At 41.5% G+C, this 19,795-nt stretch overlaps 1 protein-coding gene and 1 pseudogene across 1 annotated transcript; one reads left to right on the top strand and one right to left on the bottom strand.

The window, feature by feature from the left end:
- Positions 1 to 1,624, top strand: LOC105042812 (uncharacterized). Its single transcript, XM_010920143.4, has 2 exons — positions 1 to 346; positions 527 to 1,624. Exons 1-2 carry the CDS (start codon positions 296 to 298, stop codon positions 1,355 to 1,357), a joined length of 882 nt encoding a protein of 293 aa, XP_010918445.1. The 5' UTR covers positions 1 to 295; the 3' UTR covers positions 1,358 to 1,624.
- Positions 1,625 to 2,565: 941 nt separating this feature from the next.
- Positions 2,566 to 15,589, bottom strand: LOC105042813 (uncharacterized; annotated as a pseudogene).
- Positions 15,590 to 19,795: the final 4,206 nt, after the last annotated feature.

Below are 19,795 nucleotides of genomic sequence, written 5' to 3' on the forward strand. Positions count from 1 at the left end.
AGAGATTTGTGGTTGTAGTATTGATTCAAGCGGTAGTAGTAGCAGAAGCAGTGAGTAGTGGTCGAGCTAATTTACAAGCTTCGCTACCAGACCGACATGCCATCTCGCTTCCTCCTTTTGGAACGACTATTCGTCATCCGCTGCCCCTCGCAAGCAGTACTACTCGAAGCCTCCTCCTCCCGTGTCCTCCTCCCGGAGCGCCGGGCTATCTGGCTCAACCTTCTCACCGGCCTCATCTTCCTCTTCTTCCGCCTTGTCTGTCTCCTCTTCCCCAATCGTTAAGCACTCCTTCACCATGGGCCTCAGCTCCAATCAGGCTTCCGCCACCGGCCTCGACTGGTCCCAGGTATTATCGCATCTCATCCATCTCACCTATATATATATATATATATATATATATATATATATATATATATATATAATATATATATATATATATATATATATATATATATATATCTGATTTGTTTTGAAGCGAAACCATCTCTTTCTTCATATCTGATTGGTTGATGAATTGTTTTTGAAGGATATATTGAGGAATGGAGGGTTGGAGATGCCCAAGCTGGCGAACCACGCGAGGAACCAGCAGCAGCAGCAGCAGAGGCAGCACTGGCCGCCGCTGGTGTGCCCGAGGTGCGAGTCCAGCAACACCAAGTTCTGCTACTACAACAACTACAGCAAGTCGCAGCCACGGCACTTCTGCAAGACCTGCCGCCGGCACTGGACCGAGGGCGGCACCCTCCGCAACGTCCCCGTCGGCGGCGGCCGCAAGAACAAGCGCCAGAAGAACACTCCAACCACTTCCACCTCCGGTGAGGGTTCTGCTGCTGATAATAATGATACAAAACCCGGCATCACAAATAGCGGTTCGGTGATGCCTCCTCAGCCTCAGCGCCACCAGAAGCAGTCCTTATTACCGTTCGCCCGCGATCACTGCAGCAGCATCTTTCCTGAAGTCCTCCGCCAGGTGCTGCTTCGCCCGCCGTCGATGCCGCTGCAGGCCGAATACAGCGTCGCCGGCAGCTTCATGGGCTCGCCGCAGGCAACCGATACCCCGTTACCTCCACCTTCTCAGTTCACCACCACAATGCCTCTCACCATCAATTCATACAGCAGCATCGTCCATCCTTTCTCCACCACCTCCTCCTCCTCCTCCTACTTCCCATATCTCTCAATTTCTGAGGGTCCAAGCACCAACATCAACATTTCCATGGGGAGTTCATGGCCGGTGGCGCCGCCTCCGCCGCCCGTTTCGGATCCTTCTTCAGCGTATTGGAGTGGTTGGGAGGATGACATATCCGGCTACGCTACTACAGAACTCAAACTTCCCCACGGTGACAAAACCGAGCAGCCATGAAGGAAGAGAGGAATGTTTGTCTCGTTGCTGCTTTGATGCTTATAGTTTAGGACAGTGTGTGTGCTAGAATACTATAGTGATGTGCGGTGCTATGTCAAGGATCTTGTCGGGATGTGAGACCATCCTTAGGAGTGCGGTTTCAGGTTGTAAGGTGAAGTGTCTGTCCGCTTTTATCTTCTCATGTTGCAACTTTCATGTATTGTAGGCCATGGCTTCTGTGGATAGGCAATAATAAACAGTTAGTGTGATACAGTTGTAAGAGGCAAAGCAGGACATGATCCCCCCCCTCCGTTTTTTTTTTTTCCTACAGTTGAGTCTGAGCTGTTGCAATCCTTTCCTGTGAGAGTACAGGTTCTGAATCATGTATGTCGCTGCATGATGGTAAACGGCGGTGGACCTACTTGCACAACTTTCGGATCACAATTGGCTGAAGCGAGAGCAGTAGCTTCTGTTTACCTAAGCTACCATCGCAAAGGCAAGCACGCCATCTCAAGAGCCCTGTCGAACCGCGCGCATTAGGAGTACCACCCATTCCGAGTTTTTGGATAAATTAGCCTGGGGATTCAGCCAACTGTGGTCAAATAATTATTCCCCACGTTGAACTTCTGGGGGAGACTTCTTGGGCAGTCAAATGTCAGTGTATGGATTCGCAGCAAATTGCTTTGCAGTTCGTCGCTCTTAAAATTGTTGAAAAATTATCTAGCGATATAGGCTACTTTCCCAATCATACCCACCTGCACTTGCTTATTTTTTTCACCCTCTGAATAGTGTCTGTTGGAAACATCCATGATGAAAGCTCTTAGCATGTGGGAGACTGACTTCCACCTTTAGACAAGTGGAAGTATGGGATTCTTTTTAATTGAAAAATAAAACCCTGCTTTCATGAATTGAGGGAATTTATAGATGAAAGAAGTCTCACATTTCTTTAGCTGCATGCTATTTCCTTTCTTTCCCATGCCAAATAAGCCGCTGAACACAAACAGATTCCCCATCCTATCTATAACTTTGTTATAGCACCGAAATTTTCTGACATTGATTTAAATTAGAAAACAAAAGTGGGACAGCATGGGGTACCTTGAACTGTATACCCCTGAGCAAGACAACTTCGAATGGTAAAAAGAATCAGCTGAGGTCCAAGCAGCCGGCAACATGAACCCTTTTGCTTTCGCTTTAATGTACATTTGGGAATAAAAGAAGCTGGCTAACTCTTGAATCAAGGAGCAGTGCGGCTGGATTGGTTCTCTCGCAAATCGGCCAAGCAAATGAACATGGGAGCATGGATATCACAGCCCTGTCCACATCCACGTATCTATACACAAAACTATGATAGCATCATGTTGGGAGGAGCCCCGTGGTATTTTGGGACAAATGATTCCATCCACTGCCATGGGCTTTAGGGATTTCTCACAGCAATGGAGGATTTTATACCCGAATTGGAAAGCCAAAATTCTGAAATGTCCTGATTTCACCCTCGCGACTTGCAGTCACTATAACTAATCCCCAGGCTGACCTGCTGTGCCCTGGTATGGCCCCATTGAAAACATCACCAATACTATGAGGGCTCTGTTTGTTTGCTGTCATGAGCTCTTCAGGCCAGGTAGCAGAAACCTTGTCACAATAGTTACTCGAGTTTATATCTATATACCGACAAGCAGAAGAAGGTGATTGCTGGTGCTCATTTGCCTCATCCAGAAGTTGTGGATTGGCCTTCGAAACTCCATTCAGTCTATTACATCGAGTCCATAGCTTCCCTCCCATGCTGGTGTTTGGCCGAGAAACAGCAACTGTCACATCCCGGCAATGGAAATGTTCATAAGACTGCGTGACAGTGACAACACCTTTGCTTTTACTAGGTTGAGAATCATCGTCATGTTTCCACACATACACATGTGAGTCCTCACTAGCACAAATCACATACTTCCCATCCATAGTTACACAGGCTGAAATTTGGCTGTTCGTGTTCCGAAAACCTGAAAAAGATTAGCCATACATTAATTTCAGCTAACATCATAAATAGCAATCAAAAACATTTTTTGATATCGTATGGCAATATTGCAAACTCCATGATAATATCAAATCAAATAGAAAACTTGAATATGCTTCATGAATCCAAAACTGTAACAAGCAAAAATCAAATGGGATGACATTGCATACATTGGAAACAGGATGGATTCCATAAACGGTGCATATGGTTAAATAAGCAGTAAATTAGTAGTTAACAGTGTGGATTAGGATGATAGAAACAAGATCCACATAATTAAACAGACTATTAATTTCTAGATAAATTTGACAAAAATTAACAAAAGAAGGCCTTCGACCAGGATTTTGTCAGGTCAAATCATGACACTTTTCAAATCACTAACCAAAATGTTATGCCTGATTTATTGAGCACTAACATCTCCTCAAAAGTATTAGTCGCCATGCAAATTTGGCATACTGACCAATAATCAATTTCCCGGTGGCGATTTTGGGATTATGAAATGTAAACTACTGAGATATGGTGGATAGTTCTTAATTGCCAGAATCAAGAGTGGATCCTGCTGTGAGTATGAGGAAGTAGATATTCTAAAAACACTTGATGGAAAGAAGTGCTTAGCAGATGCTGATTCAAGTTTCTAGAGAGTTTCTGGAGCAGGTATATTACGTAGGTAGAAGCCTCCTGCGACTAAGTGATGGTTGCAAACAGAAATTCCGGTCCAAGGGATGAGACTTCTTTAGTAAGACTCAAGGTTTGGCTAAGACTATTGATCATATTCCAGGATTAGAACAGTTGATCCGATAATATATCTAGCATGAACAGTTAATCTTGGCATGTAACATAAAATGAACTGATGAAGACTTATAACTCAGTACAAGAAGATCAGTCAAGAACTCAGATTCATTATATCACTAGTCAAACCACCCTATTGGTCCAGTCGTTTTATCAACTGTCATGTTTTGCTTCCTCAAAAAAGGTGATTGCATCAGGAACCAGCAAAATAATTGGTCATTTTGCTTTATTCCCTTTTAATGAGAAAACTAAGTAAAATTTCTCCTTTTAGAAAGATGTTTTCTTTATAAGTTAGTTTTGATATGAACAATGAGAACATATCTTGCCTCAATTGAAATAATAAGACTGGATGCTAAAGCTACGTACTTTTTTTTATTTGTTGCAGAAAAATATTACCCAGATAAAATGTGATTCATGTGCATCATAGTCCATAAATAAAATATTTCTGCTAACCCACAATAAGCTTTTGGTCGAGCACTAATTTATATGCCATCATTCATGCATCATAACTCCTTGCCTCACATCAAAATCCTCTACTCTCCTACCTCTAAGGCTCCAACTCCACTCCTAACATCTGTACTGTCCCTCCTTTAGATTTCACCAGTTCCCAAATCTCATCTCCAGCATCCTCAGTGGTCTGTAAACCTAACGTCAAATCTGAAACATGACATGTCCAGACTCCATGCCACCATTCTAATTAACTAGCTAGAAAAACCCAAATACAGATGAAGAAGATGAAAGAATATTTAAGCTGCCATGCTTATGAAAGAATCAAGCACATGAGAATGAGAGAGACAAGAGGAAGTATTCCATCTCACATTACAATTCTTATACATTGAAAGGATATGATGTGTGGACATGAACTTGCCCTAAGCATAACATACATACCAAAGCTCTTGTAACATAGTTAATAATAAATTGAAGCTATGCCTTCAATGAACTTAGTTGAGAGCATCCAGGGAATTGCGTCATCAAATCCCTGAACCTTTCATTCCCTACTTCCAAATTCTAAGCAAAGAAACCCAAATTCATCCCTGATCCTCTGCTGCCTTGCATCTACTTCCTCATACTATCACACCATAGCCCTCACCTCCTATCTCCAGTCCTCAGCACCCTCTTTCCTGTCAATCAACAATGAGGATGGTGATAACATTGCAGACGGCAGCCCTCTTGATGGTTTCTTCACCTCTCATCAATCAGTAAAGTTTTAGCTTCGGTTCGCTCCTCCGATCTCCCACAAGTTCTCTTTTAGTCCTAGTTTTTTGAAAATCTACCAATCACTATGTGAGAGGGAACATTTTGGAAGACAGGCTATACGAAGGATCACAACTTTGAGATTCCATTATAAGATGATTAATACCTCTGACTTCTGCAAGACTTTTGTTTTCTAATTTTACCTTTGTTCTTTATCTCTGATTCTCTTCTATGCCTAGATCTCTTGCTCCTAAATTTGGTGTATCCTGGGGTGTTAAATTTACAAGTAGCAACATTTGACTCCCAGAATAATTAGAAGGATGGTGTGAAAACTGAATTTCAGTTTCAATAGCACTTGTAGAGTTTCAATTTCCGAATTTTGGTTGCTTTGGCAGCTTTGCTCCAAATTTCAGGTTTCGGTCAAAGAAATCAAGAAAATTAAAAAAAAATTGAAAACATTAAAAAAAGTCAAAGAAACTAAACAAAACCAACATTGTTTTACAGTTTTTTTTTTTTTTTTGTAGTATAGGTTCTTTATGTGTCGTTTCAACATCTTTAGGCAATAGCATATAAGTGAAATTCATAAAGTATTTGGCTATTTTAATATTATGCACATGTAACAAGGAAGATGAAATATGATTATAATTAGGACTGACAAAATGTTTAATAATTCAGATTCAACAAGCTATATTTGTTTTAGCTTGACTGCAGCTAGCACTGTAATATTGGAAACGAACCAAGCTTGAGCTTCAATGGAACCAACCACAAATACATATATTGAAGACCACTAACTCTTAATAGCTGGAACATGAACTTAATTTCTATTGCTGTGAAAAGATTTGAAGAGCTTTATGCCAAGGTTTTCATCCTCTAATTGTTATAACGACTTTCATTCTTCACATGGTTCACTCTAGATTAAAAGGACATGGACCCTTCCAAAATGATAAACTTAAAGGCTCATTTTAAATAGGGAAAACCAAGCCATTTCACCTCAATTGCTAAACTATATTTGACAGATCTTTAATACAAGTGTAGCTATACTGGCATCTTCAATTCAGTCTCACGTTTCATATTGCCATACTTGAAATCAGATAAATGCAATGATCATACTAATAATTATTGTTTCATCCATGCAGAGATAGCTACAAAGTGTTATCCTTGCTTGAAGATGGATGCACAATGCATCAAGAATTCCAAATTCAAGTATATGGGAGAAAATGGTAATCTTGAGGAAGATTTGTACTTCTCCTAAAAAACTTGATAAGTGCAAATCCTTCACATTAGAATACAGGTGAGATGTGCTACTACTTCCTAATCCATTTTCAGAAATTGCATCGAGATCCTTGTCTCAAAGACTGCAAGTGGCTAATGGACAACCAAGGGGAGTGCCTAGTACCCCGGTGCTAAATATGTGCCGAGAGGTCAAGATGGACCAAAATAATAAATTATAAAAAACAATAAGGAGAAACATGAAGTAAATAGTAATAATCAACAATACAAAAGAATATCTAACAACAAAGTTTTAGTAAGTTATTGTTGGGTATCTACACAGCAGGATCCAGTATAAATCTACAACCAATTGCATCCCTACATTCTGACATGATGCAAAATGTTACGATGGGGCACCTAACAGGCTGTCTAGGCAGCTGAAGCAGTCATCTTTTCAATGAAAAATTTGAAACTTTCCTAATCTCTACTAATACAACTTAAGCTGTGTTGTATAACTTGCAAAAATACAACCTTATGATGTATTGTATAGTGAGAGCTTAATTTCAAGGAGAGGCTTCTACCTTTGAATTTGTGAACCAATTCAACACCATCAGTTACCCGGATTCGTGAATCTGCAGATGTAATCAGCACTTTTGAGGAGCTCCCTGGGGCAAACTATTGAATAGGACTAATCAGTAAAGCCTATCATATAATGTTCTCCAATTTGCCACAAGATGAAGAACCTCAAAAATTTGTGAGATAAGATCAGCAAAAGGATAATTCACGCCTTTTGCAATTAGATACCTGGAAACCAGTAATTTTCTTGTGACTGGACTTCTTTTTCTTGTTTTGCAAGTCAATTTGACATTTTGAACGAGTTTATTATCTGGAAGAACAAAAAATGTTACAACAGAGTATAAACATACAGGCCCTTCACTTAGCAAAAAGCTCGCCATCAGACAGAAGCAAAAAGTTGACTATAAGAAACATGAGGGGGAAATGAGGTGGGGCAGGGAGGGAGAGGGAAGGAGATAGAGAGAAGAGAGAGAGAGACAAATTTGTGATGGTCCATACCAGATGTGTCGTACATGTGGCAACTCCCATTGTGTGAACCAACTAGTGCACCCTTCAGAAGCCAACAGATTAAAAGCATTAAGACATAAGATCTGGAGGATCAGCTCAAATTCCTGGAGATGTAATTGTAAATCGAAACAATAAAAATGAAGTAATCAGAGTATCAAGTATAAAAACCTGTCCATCAGGTGTATAGCATGCAGCAGTGACCATATCATGCAAATCATTCCAGTCTACTATTTGACGATCAGGAATACTCCATATGCGAACTTTCTCATCTAGGGATCCACTAATGAAGTATCTGTCATCAACAGGATTGAACTGGATGCAAGTCACTGCATCAAGGAAAGTGAAGAAAGCATCAAAAAGACATTAGCGAGTTAAGAAGCCTAAACCACAATGGACCAATGCAAGACAATAAAGCATATAATATACTCACCATAGTCACTGTGCGAGAATGTTTTCAAACAGGAATTGCTAGACATGTGCCATAGTCGAACTGTTTTGTCCATCGAAGAAGATAGCAGATACTGTGATGCAAGTAGATTCAATATCACTCAGCACTACAAGTGACAAACTCCTGACTCCAATTATATATTTATCTTAAATAAGCATTGGCCAGGAACACCATAAGCAGCACAATACTGATAAACAAAGATACATATAACAGAAGTCTTAGAATGCTCTTATTTGAGCGTTTACTGGAACTAGCAAATACATATTCCTGCAATGCACAAAAATTCACAATATATAATCACATGACTGTTAAGCCACATTGTTGATCCATTCTTTGACAGCTTAAGCTTTTGGGATCTATTGCTGAACATACTATTAGAGGTGAAGGTCAAGGGTAAAAATCCCCTCCTATTTAAATGTTATTTAGTTAATCTGGCTATTATTTTGACTCATTCCAGATAGTGTTTCAAATCATTTATCCCTCCCCATGCATGATCCTGGCTGCATACGGGGTCAGGTGTGTAAATTCTGATATAAGCTGTTGACTCATTCCCTAAAAGCCCAAGCTTTCAAGGCCTAGCACTTTTTTTCTTTTTTTTGTCAGTCTAGTAGTTAGTTAGCCACAACAGAAATAAAGTAAGCAGTGTGAAAAACTATTCAAAAGGATGAAATTAAGTTATTCTCATTAAACTCCCCTGATCAACTATACCTAAGTTACAGCCTAGCCCAAAGCCAAATCAAGCAGAAGATATTGTTATATATATATATATCAAATTTATACATTCATGAATAAACAGTCCAATTGTGTCCATAATATTTCTGTTTTACATTTTCTCTAGTTTCAAATAGAATAAGCATAACAGAAAGAAGCAGCATCCACAAAATACTAAATGGCATCAGATTTCATTAATAAATTAATTGAAGATGATTCCAAGAAATTGGCTTCCTAATTAATAAAATAATGCAGGGTTTAAAAGAAAGCTGCAAATACAATATAAGCAAGGGTCAGAAAATAAGGTCAAGTTCGATATAATAGGATGAACTTATTTATTATAATTTTCTGCAGAATCCTTGGCATTCATATTTTATGTAGATTGTTAACCTTAAGAAGTAATGCTGCAAAATCAAAGACATGAAGCACTGAATTGATAATATGTATAACGTGAATACAAATGATGATCTTGCAGGTCCGACAGGGTTCAGTCGAGTAAACCTAAACTTTGGGGTCTGTAGAACCTGGGTCTAATATTTGAATGAAAGTGCATTAGAAAGGCAGGTTCTCCAAGATATTTAATGGAGGTTCTACAATAGGAGAAGCTAATATTTTCTTTACTGGGAATTTACAGTTTACTTCAATTTTAGTTGGGAACCACTGCAAAGGTCAAAAATAAGGCAGAGACAAGTGGGTGGGTTTTAAGGATACTGTAGATTAAAAATTATTGATAGAAGAACTGCAATAAGATAGAAAGGTAGGCACCCTTAGACCGCCAAACTACTAGCAATTACATCCAAGATCATAGGGTTTCACATTCAAGGCATGGAACACCATGAAGAAAGAACAGATAGAATCTTTGCCTCATTTCTCAAAATTTGATATGTATTACAATGGTAGATTTCACTTATACAGACCTTTCTAACTTCTTGTAGCATTAGGAATTAGGATTACATAGTATAAAGCAAGGAATGCGTACCGGGCCAAATCGCCCGGTACAGGGTGTGCCGAACCGTCCCGGCGGGGAACCGAGATGGTTCCGGCATGGAAAAACGGCACATGCCGGTGCCGGGGAAGAAAAGAGAGAAAACGAGGAAAAGAGAGGAGAGAAAGAGAGAGGAAGAAAAAGAGGGAGGAAGATCTGCCGGAGGGATCGTCGGAGGGCCTCTGGCGGGCCGTCGGGCGGCGTAAACGCCTCCCGCGGCTCCACCGCGTGAAACAGGGGCTATCCACCCCTGTTTCCCATTTTTTTTTAAAAAATATTTTTTTTAGATGAAAGCCGGCATGGGGTTTGCCGGCTTCACTTAAGTGATGCCGGCAAACCCAGTGCCGGCTTCATTTTAAAAAATATTAAAAAAAAAAAAACACGAAACAGGGCGGATCACCCCTGTTCATGCCGCGGAGCCGCAGGGGCCGTAAACGCCGCCTGCGGGCCACGGCGGCCGCCAGAGGCCCTCTGACGGCCCCTCCGGCGGACCCCGCTCCCTCTTTTTCTTTCTTCCTCCCTCTCTCTCTCTATTTCTCTCACTTTCTCTCTTTTCTTCCTCCGATTCGGCTCCGTTTTCTTTCATCGGTTCGCCTCGGTTTGGAATGGAACGGAAGCATACCGAACCGTACCACCGGCCGGCCGATCCGGCCATCGGTACCGGTTCCGCAGACCTTTCAGTCCATTCCTTTTAGTTAAATTCATATGGCTTTAGGTCAAACACCAGTGGTCTTTCTGAACATCTACTTTCTGTGGGTTTATGGTCTATGACATTACATTTGTTTTTCAAAAGATACTTCCATAAAATTTCCTTATTACAAAACCAAGATAATCCTTATCCAACCACTAAATTCTTTGAGAACACATGAGGATGAGTTTTCCTTATCACCATCATTATTAAATCATCAGCATTACCCAACTGGCCTGTATATATAATCAGATGGAGGTGCTCCAGCATTAACATATACTTTTTTGACTGGAATAGCATTACAATATTCAAATGTTGTCCAACTAGGTTTCAAATCTAGGACTTGAATCTACACAACCTACTTAAGTGCCCATTTAATTTTGTTGCCTTTTAAAATATGCATAAATTGAATAAGGACAAGGTAGGAATAATTTGATAGGGTCAGATTAAATGAGCAAGCTACACATTTTGTTCCACAAAAAATCAAATGTTAGATTTGCACCTAGAACCACTGGAACTAGATGAGTCAAATTCCAAATTTTATCTACTACATGATCTTGAACAGAGTTCTCATTCTTTCCGAATATCCAAACACCTGATCAATATCCTAAATGAGTTAATATTGATTAGACTTATAGTTTTATTTATTTTGAATGCTTCACTAAGTGCAAAATTACACTGACTTAACACAAATAAATTCACGAACATTCATATTTACTGGACTTTCTGTCTTGAATTTTATATGTTGAGCTATAATTTGAATCAGTATAACTCTGTAGCTCTGGAATTTGCAACACAAAAGTCATGAGAGCCAATGCAATTGATCCACCAAATATAGAGATGATATAGTAATATTTTTTATGGAATGTAATTCAATGGCTTGAAATACTAATACAATGAACAAAGTTCCTTAACCAATATGTAATTCAAGATGTTACCTCTTGCAGAAAGAAGTAGATCATTTTATTTCACTCATTTTAGTATTACCATAACCACAGCCATCAAGCCTTGCCCCAACTGTTCAGTTTTTGGCCTTATGTATCCTCATTCACCAAGAAACCTACTAATTATAGTACCCTCTGCATAAATGGCTAATATGGAGAGGAAGGCAAAATTATAAAACACAAAGGAACTACAGCTTTCCTAGAACTTCTACCACAATGTTGTTCACAGGAGTACCAATTCCCCAAGCACATTTTCTTTCATAATATCTAAAATCTGCTACCATGACTTAGTGGTTTGCCCCCCTTTTTGGTTTGATTTCTTGCAAAAACAATGGAACAGCCTTATTTCTCTCCACAATATGGTCCAGACATGTGCAGCCTTCTCAGGCACATCCCCAGCAAATTTCTTGCTGCAATGCCATTACTAAGAAAAAAATTACAGTAAACCATTGTTCTAGTGGCATTCTTGCTAGGGATGCCATCAAAAGTAGACAACATAATAAATCTTAGCTGTCAACCCCTCCCCTGAATCCAAAGCAGATACAGAAAAAGAAGTCATGGACATAAACCCATAAGAAAACTTTAGGTTAATACAACATCAAATAAACTATCATTGCATGTCATATAGTGTGCATGTGTAGGCATAAATGTTACATGGTAGCAAAAACTTTCAAACACAAGTACAAAGACAAAATTTATGATTTGAGTTTTCTTAATCCAGAATCCTCTTATGCTGCAACACATAAGCTTCTTTTCTTGGTTCATAGACATTGAAACAATCAAAGTCACTTCACTTTTTTCTTTCTTTATTTTTTGCTGTTTTAGCTATCTCTCTATATGGGGACCTCAGGGTTTCAGAATTTTGCATTTTAGAACGGATTTTGGGTGCTCATATGGAGATTTGCTGCTCAGATTAGAGCTCTAATTTACTTAGAATAAAAATCATGGAGAAAAGGGAGGTTGCATATGAATTTTTGACTGACTGAAAAGACTTCTCTTGGAACAAGTTCAGCCATGTTCTATACTTCTTTCTCTCCATTTCTTTTCTTCCTCTTTTGTCTATTCCCTCTTCCTCCTCTAGTATAAAATAAATTATTCTTTATTCTCTTCGCTAACATTCTTTATATCATTTATCTTTTTGTGACAAAATTGCATACACTGTTTGCTTAATTCAATTATAGGACAACTAGGAACTTTCTTTGTTAGCCAAAACCTCTAGAACCATATTCCTCCTATCCCTCCCCTTTCTTTCTTCCTTTCCTTACTTTCTTCCTCTTTTGTCTATTTCCTCTTCCTCTCCTAGTCTAATATCAATTCTTCCTTTATTCTCTTCTTTAACTTTCTTTTATATCATTTAGCCTTTTGAGAATAAAATTGCATATGTTGTTGAATTATAGGTCAACAAGGAACCTTCTCGGCTACCAAAAGCTCTCCACAACCGTATTCCTCCTATCTTTACATGGTAGTGCCTCCTTTCAGGTCAGAACAGGACTTTAGGAAGGAATGAGATGAAAATCAGCTTTTGGCATGAGGATATTTTTGTGAAAGAATGTTTACCAGTCTTTTCCTTATAACGGGAAGAATAGCAATGGAGGATTCCTTTTTGTGAAAGTTTACCTAGTCCTTTCCTTATAACAGAATCCTTCAGAACCCCACTGAATGTGAAAGCTTGGAGCCCACTAGCCTTCCATAGAAATCCCAGCCATGGATGCTTTTGTATGCACCGCACTTTCCAAATACCAGTCACCACATTTGCAAAACTACATGACCAAATTAACCTTGCTCTTCACAATTTATAGGCCTATGTAAATGTTAACCGCTTTTAGTTCTGTTTGTGGCCTAGCATTTCATTTTTTTGAAAAATAAAATATTCATGATACAAATTACATCATTCCTCTTTCATACATATAACTTTTGGAAATAAATCACATCCATTCCGGTAGGAAGATGTACAGAAATGCAGATGTCAATCAGGTATTGCCCAACTATTACCTGATGTTTTATCTGTCTTGCTCCAAACTTTCACCCAATTAGATTTGTCTTTATCTCATTAAACATTGATCTTCCATCAGAAATTCTCCTCAAGCATCTTAGAAGTAAGAGTCATTAGAAACAATATCTCTGTTCTAAAATTTAGGTGTCAGACCAAATTATATACTTCCTCAAGCTTATATTCTCTCACAGAGAAAGACAAAAGAAGATGATGATGATGAAGAAAAAAAAAGGATGTCTGTTAACTTTGTCAATTCTTTAGCAACAATTACTGACGGAGAACCATATGTGCTAAACAAATGTTATAACATAGTTCCTGAATTTCGAATATAAACTATCCTTCTCTTATACATATCAAAAATTCAGTCAGTGCAATTGGAGATATACCTGTGATTTCGACCACGAGAGATCAAGAATATCATCCAGGTGCCCTCTGAAAGAGCAGACCGGCTTATCAAGACAGTGCAAACAAATGATCTGGCACCATCAGATGGTCCGAACTCATGGACTTCCTGCCACCAGGGACGTTTGCTTCCTCTTCTTCTCCCAGTTGTTCCCTTCCACACAAGCTAGTGCCAATGTTGGCTCTGGCAATCCATTATTAATCGCAGCAAAAGGAATGCAACTCCCATTATCCTCCTATCCACCGGCAATTCCCCTTCCTCTCATGCTCCGTCACCTCCCACACATGAATGATGCAGTCCTCCCCTGCAGTCGCCAAGTACCGCCCATCCAAGCTGAATTTGATACTCCAGATGGACCCTTTGTGGGCCTGAATCTCCTGTGTCATGTACAGACCACTGAGCTCCTTGTGAGACTTGCCATACTGCCGGACCTTAGTCCGCTCGGAGCCATGGTGGTGATGGAGAGAGTGCAACCCATCCTGGCTGTCATCAGTGGCAGAGCTCGACCTCCTCCCTCCTTTCTCCGACGATGTGTCCTTCTCATCACTGCTCCGCGTGTCCCTGTGGTGGCCTCCAGCCACCACGGAGCCTGCAACGTTCTTGATGCTCTTGAGCCAGCTACCCTTCTTCTTCAACCTCATCGGGCCAGCAAACCCAGCGCCGGCTCTCGGCCCGCCACCAGGGTCCCCAAGGCCACTGCCCTTCGCGGACTCCTCCACATTTTGCCGTCTCATGAGCTCCTGGACTATAGGAGACAGGCCGACGCACATCTCGAATTCCTCCATTGTGAGCTGCCGTCCGGTCCCGACCTCCCTCAGTTTATTCCACATCCCGTCCTCCCTAAACTCCTTTACCACAAACTCCCTCCCGTTATCAAGATTCTTGATCAAGTACCTCGGATCATCATTATCCCCGTCGTCGCCATCTTCCCGGCGCTCTCCGCCTCCGCCATCCGCGTCGGATACCTCAGGATTCCCGGCCGATGCTGGCCGGGTTCTCCCGACGAGAGGCGGCTTGCTGGAGACCGGCAAATGGATCGACTGCTGAAGATGGCGCACCTGCGGCGGCTGTAACTGCAGCTGATTACATAAAGGACCGGGATCCACGGAGCCGTCGGATCTAGATCGCGCGATGGCGGGCCAGTGGCGGCGGTGACGGCGGAGGAGGAAGAACCGGGGCGACGGCAGAGGCCGTCACAGGACACGGATCTCCCGATCTCCCCTTCCCGAATCCCCACCTCACCGCCGGCTCCATCGGGGTCGCCGGCGGCGGGGGATTTGCGGCGAGCGAGGGCGGGATCGCCGGCGAGGCCCAGCTGTTGGAGAAGCCGCCGACGGCGCACCTCCACGGACGCCGGCTCGGAGATCCAGACGTCGAGGGACACAGAGGACGGCAGCGGGAAGTGGGGGAGGTGGTGGTGGCGGCGGCGGCGGCGGTGTGGGTCGGCGTCGTCGTCGTCGGAGGCGGAGGTGGAGGAGCACGACGACGAGAGAATCCGATCAAGCGGCTCGTAAAATTCCTCCTCCTCGTCCTCCTCCTCTTCGTCCGAGGGACTGCTCATCTCGCCACCGGCATAACGGTCGCGAGGGGGCGCCAGAGAGGCGAGTTATCGTACAAGAAGCGGTTGCGGCGGCGGCGACGGAGTTATCGAAACCGAAAGGGTGCGTAGATATGGGGCGGGGATCGGGGGAGAAGAGAAGGGGAGCGAAACCCGATGCGAGGAAAAATGATGTAGGCGTTGGTGTGGGCGTCGGGGGAGGGAGGGAGTAGATCTATCGATTCTATCCATCGTCTAAAAACGATGACATGGGATGCGGTCTTTATCGCTCTATTATCTCACCTCCCCCTACATACTACTGTCTCTCTCTCTCTCTCTTGCCTTTTTTATTTCTCTCTCTGGGCCATCTGTTCTTTTATTTGGTTTTGATACTGCGGTCGGGTGGCCAATTCCCCAGTTTTTACGTAAACGTGGCGCAGTAACACTCCCACTCTTTACTAACGGTGGTGTTTCATTGGTACAACGAGTCATGGTGGTGTTGTTGTCGAGCCGTGGAGGGGTGGGAAAGGGCACGGGTTTTCGGACCGAAATGGTCCGCCGGTTTGACTCGGCGCAGCCATGACGGACTTGTGAGTTCCATAACTGTTTTCCTTTGTTCACGTTAGGATAATATTTAAAATTTCAGATATAATTTAAAAAATTAATAAAAATTTTGATTATAAAAAAATATTATAATAATTGATAGAAAATCAAAAACAAAAAAAATAAATTGTAAATGTACGAGACAATGTCTTAAGATATTTTCATTCTTCATGAAAAAAATATCTGAAAATATTATCCCAAAATACGGTTAGTATCCTCCGTTTACAAGTACGACTATAAAGAAAATTATGAATTTTTTTTAATATTTTAAAAAAAATAATGAATAATAGTATTTTCTTTGGTTTACTTATAATTTTTTGAATAAGTTTGGGTTAATGGTGTTTTTGTCCATCAAGAAAGAGAAAAAAAGAGAAAAGAGAGGAAAGCTTAAATAAAAATCTTATATAGTGAATAATAGCATTTTCATGGCACGATTATGTGTGATATTAATGGGTTTGATTAAGATAATATTCTTATTTGTGCCTCTACTACAAAGAGTTACTTAAGATAATTAGGAGGATGTATCCAGTTATTTTAGGGGTAAATACCAAAAGTCACAGAACAACAAAAAAAAAAAAGATCATTGATCATCGATAATTCAAATTAAATCATGAATAAATGGAAATCCCCGATTCCATAAATTTCCCATGACTAGTGTAAACCACATTTACTATCCTTGTTTAATTATTAAAATTACTGAAAAATGCCCTTTTTGAGATAAAAGTAAGTAAAAACACTAAGGGGTATTTGGTTCGCAATCGAAATTAGAAAGGGAATGAAAATCGAAATGGTTTGGAATCAGAATTGGAATGGCCAAATCTTTTGAAGTGTTTGGTTCGTGATCGGAGTCGGAATCAGAATCGAAATTGCAATGAAAATTTGAATCCATAAAGGAGAATAGAGATTGAGTTCTATAGAGATTGAGTCATTTCCATTCCACTCCAGAATCGGAATTGGAATGGGACTCCTCCCAACCAAACAGTTGGAATGGGAGTATCCATTTCAATTCTGATTCCAGACCTCCACTTCCTCCAATCAAACACCCCCTAAGGGTATTTTTGAAACAAAAAGTAACAGCATATGTGTGTGTACACTAAGAGTGCGTTTGGTTAGCCATTAAAAAAGTATTTTTTTTGCTTTTTGATTTTTAAAAAGTAAAAATCAAAAAGCAATGTTTGATAACATCGTGAAAAAAAAAAGTAAAAATAAAAAAATCAAAATAATTACTTTATATGCAAAGCAAAAAAATTTTATTTTTTAAAATTTATTTTTTTATTTTTTGCTTCCGTACATCTAAAATGCCAAATCAAAAAGTAAAGAGCTCAAACCCTTCTCTCTCATCGAGCTCTTCACCTCCCCACCCCCTTCTCCCTCTTTTTCTGGATCCTTCTCCCTCATCGAGCTCTTCACCTGCCATCCCCAAATATTACTTTTTACTATATAGCAACGTAATTACCAAATATACTTTTTACGTTTTTACTTTTACTCAATAGCAAAAATTAAAAAAAAATAAAAATATTTTAAAAAATTAAAAATCAAAAATAAAAAATATTGGTGCAGAATTTCGTCGATGCCGGAGAAGCTGGAGTCGAGGGGATCACGGCCGCCGTCGGAACCTGCAAGAAAAGTCTAAACCGGAGTTGGAGGTGTTCCAGCAAGACCTTCCGATGCTCAAGTCAGTACTCTGCTTCAACAGAAATGGAGCACTCGAATGAGATTTGAGCAGAGTTTAGAGATAATGCTTAGAGCTTAAGAGCTTTTCAGAGCTTGAGAAAGCTTGAGAAACTTACCGAAACTGTTGCCTTACCCCGTTTTATAGTAGAATGCGGTATGGTCCCGTCATTACTGGTGCAGACAATTAGGGAGTTGTCAAATCATTGAGGGCTGTCAAATCGACGTGGGTTGTCAGGTCATCAGAATTAACCCATGTCCTTGGTCGGACAATGCCTCAGGACGGCCGCACAGCATGTTCTTGACAGGACAACAGCCCATAGCGGTTGTACTGCATTCAGATGGGCTGGTTGACTGTATGTCGGTATTCGACTGTCGGGACGTCGGGTGATGACTCGAAAACACCGTCGGCTGATCTGGTGCCTTGTGAAAGTCGGACGTCAGCTGCCACCCCCGATAGTGAGTCGGTGATATGGGTTCGGTTGTTTGACCGGTTGAAAATAGTATTGGTCTGTTTGACCGGCATACCTTCGATCGGATATTGTCGGCAGTCATTGTTGGAGTCGTCTGTTTGTCCGGTGGGTAGAGTCGGGCGTTGGTCGGATCGGTCCGAGGATAAGTCGGCGTACGGGGGTCAGTCGGTATATCCCAACAAGGATCATGCAATGGCTTTTTTTCTGTCTTGTGGTCCATGACCACCACCACGAGCTGATCACTGGGAGGTCATAATAGCGGAGACCATAGAAGATTCAAACTCCTTTCTTGGCATCCAGCACTACTCAGTTGTAATTGAGATGGAGTCCGTCCGTTGTAGAAGTTTGTTTGGAATCTAATTCTATTATAGAAATTCGGACGGAGTTCGATTCTTGTAGGAGTCTGGAAGGAGGTCACTTACTGTAGAAGCTCGGATGGAGATCGGTTGCCATGGAAGTCTAGATGGAGATCGCTTATTGTAGAAGCTCGGATGAAATTCGGAAGACGGTCGACCACTGTAGAAACTTGGATGGAGTCTGGTTATTGTAGAAGTTCTGCTGCTGAAGAAGCTCGGACATTGACGAAGCCCGAAAGAAGCTCGGGTAAAGTCGATCGTGACAGGAGGAAGTCCGGAAGAGATTCGGAGAGTAGTCGATCACTGTAGAAAATCGACTGATAGTGAAGCCCAGAGAGCATCTGGAGCAGTCCGATAGATGACTGAAGGAGCTCATTATTGGAGAAGTCTAGAGGGTACAATAGGAGTTCGTCCATTGGAAGAATCTAGAGGACACTGTGGAAGGTCGACTGCTGGAGAGTCCGGATGGTACTGTGGAAGCTCGGACGATCGGGGGAGTTCAAAAAGATGCCGCACAAGGTCGGAAGCTGGAAGAGTCCTGGGAGGGTTGGCCTCTTATGAACTTCGGCTGGGGTTATTTTATACCCAACACTAGCCCCCTTACTTCCGAGTTCGGGTTTCGAATGAAGGAAGTACAGAAAAATTTTTATAGCCGAAGTTGCCTCCTTGATTTTCATACTCGATTGTTTCCAGATATTTTGGTGTTTGGCGCACCGGTGCTAGAGTCTTTTCAAATCAAGGCGATCCGAAAAGATTTTTTCGGAATTTTCACTGGAGCGTCGCCTCAGGTACGGTGCAATATGATTCTGTCAGTCGTCAGCTGTCTGCCACAATGAGTGGGACACGCGGCGGTTGTAGATCGGCCAAAAGAGATCTGCAATCATTATTGCGTCGGACCCTGAGGTCTATTTAAATCCGTCCCCCTCCTTCTGGGGTTTCACCTTGTCTGAGATTTTTCTTCGATCCCCTCTTCTTCCCCGAGAGCTTCATCCTCCTCCAGCGTCCCTCTCGGTCTTAGGCGCCCTTTAGGTCGACCTCCATTGCCTTCGCTGCCTTTCCGCACCTCTCGGACCAGCCTAGGTTAGTTTCGGAACCCTTCTTTTTCTTGCTGTTCTTCCATTTTTCCTCCTCTGCATTCTGCCCGTTCCGTTTCTCTGCGAGCGCCTTGTTTCCTATTTTTCTCAATTTTTTGAGATTTTTTTTGAATTTTCATTTGATTCAAAATGTCCTCCAACACTTCCTCTTCTAATAGTTCTAGAAGTTCATCAGCTCCAGCCCTCCAAAATCCTAGTACTGTAGATGAACCGTACTTAGGTCGGACCTCGTTCGATCTTTGTACCAGACACCATTCCCAGCTCTTTGACCTCGGA

The sequence above is a fragment of the Elaeis guineensis genome, chromosome 4 (genome assembly GCF_000442705.2).
Source record: "Elaeis guineensis isolate ETL-2024a chromosome 4, EG11, whole genome shotgun sequence".
Taxonomy (NCBI): domain Eukaryota; kingdom Viridiplantae; phylum Streptophyta; class Magnoliopsida; order Arecales; family Arecaceae; genus Elaeis; species Elaeis guineensis.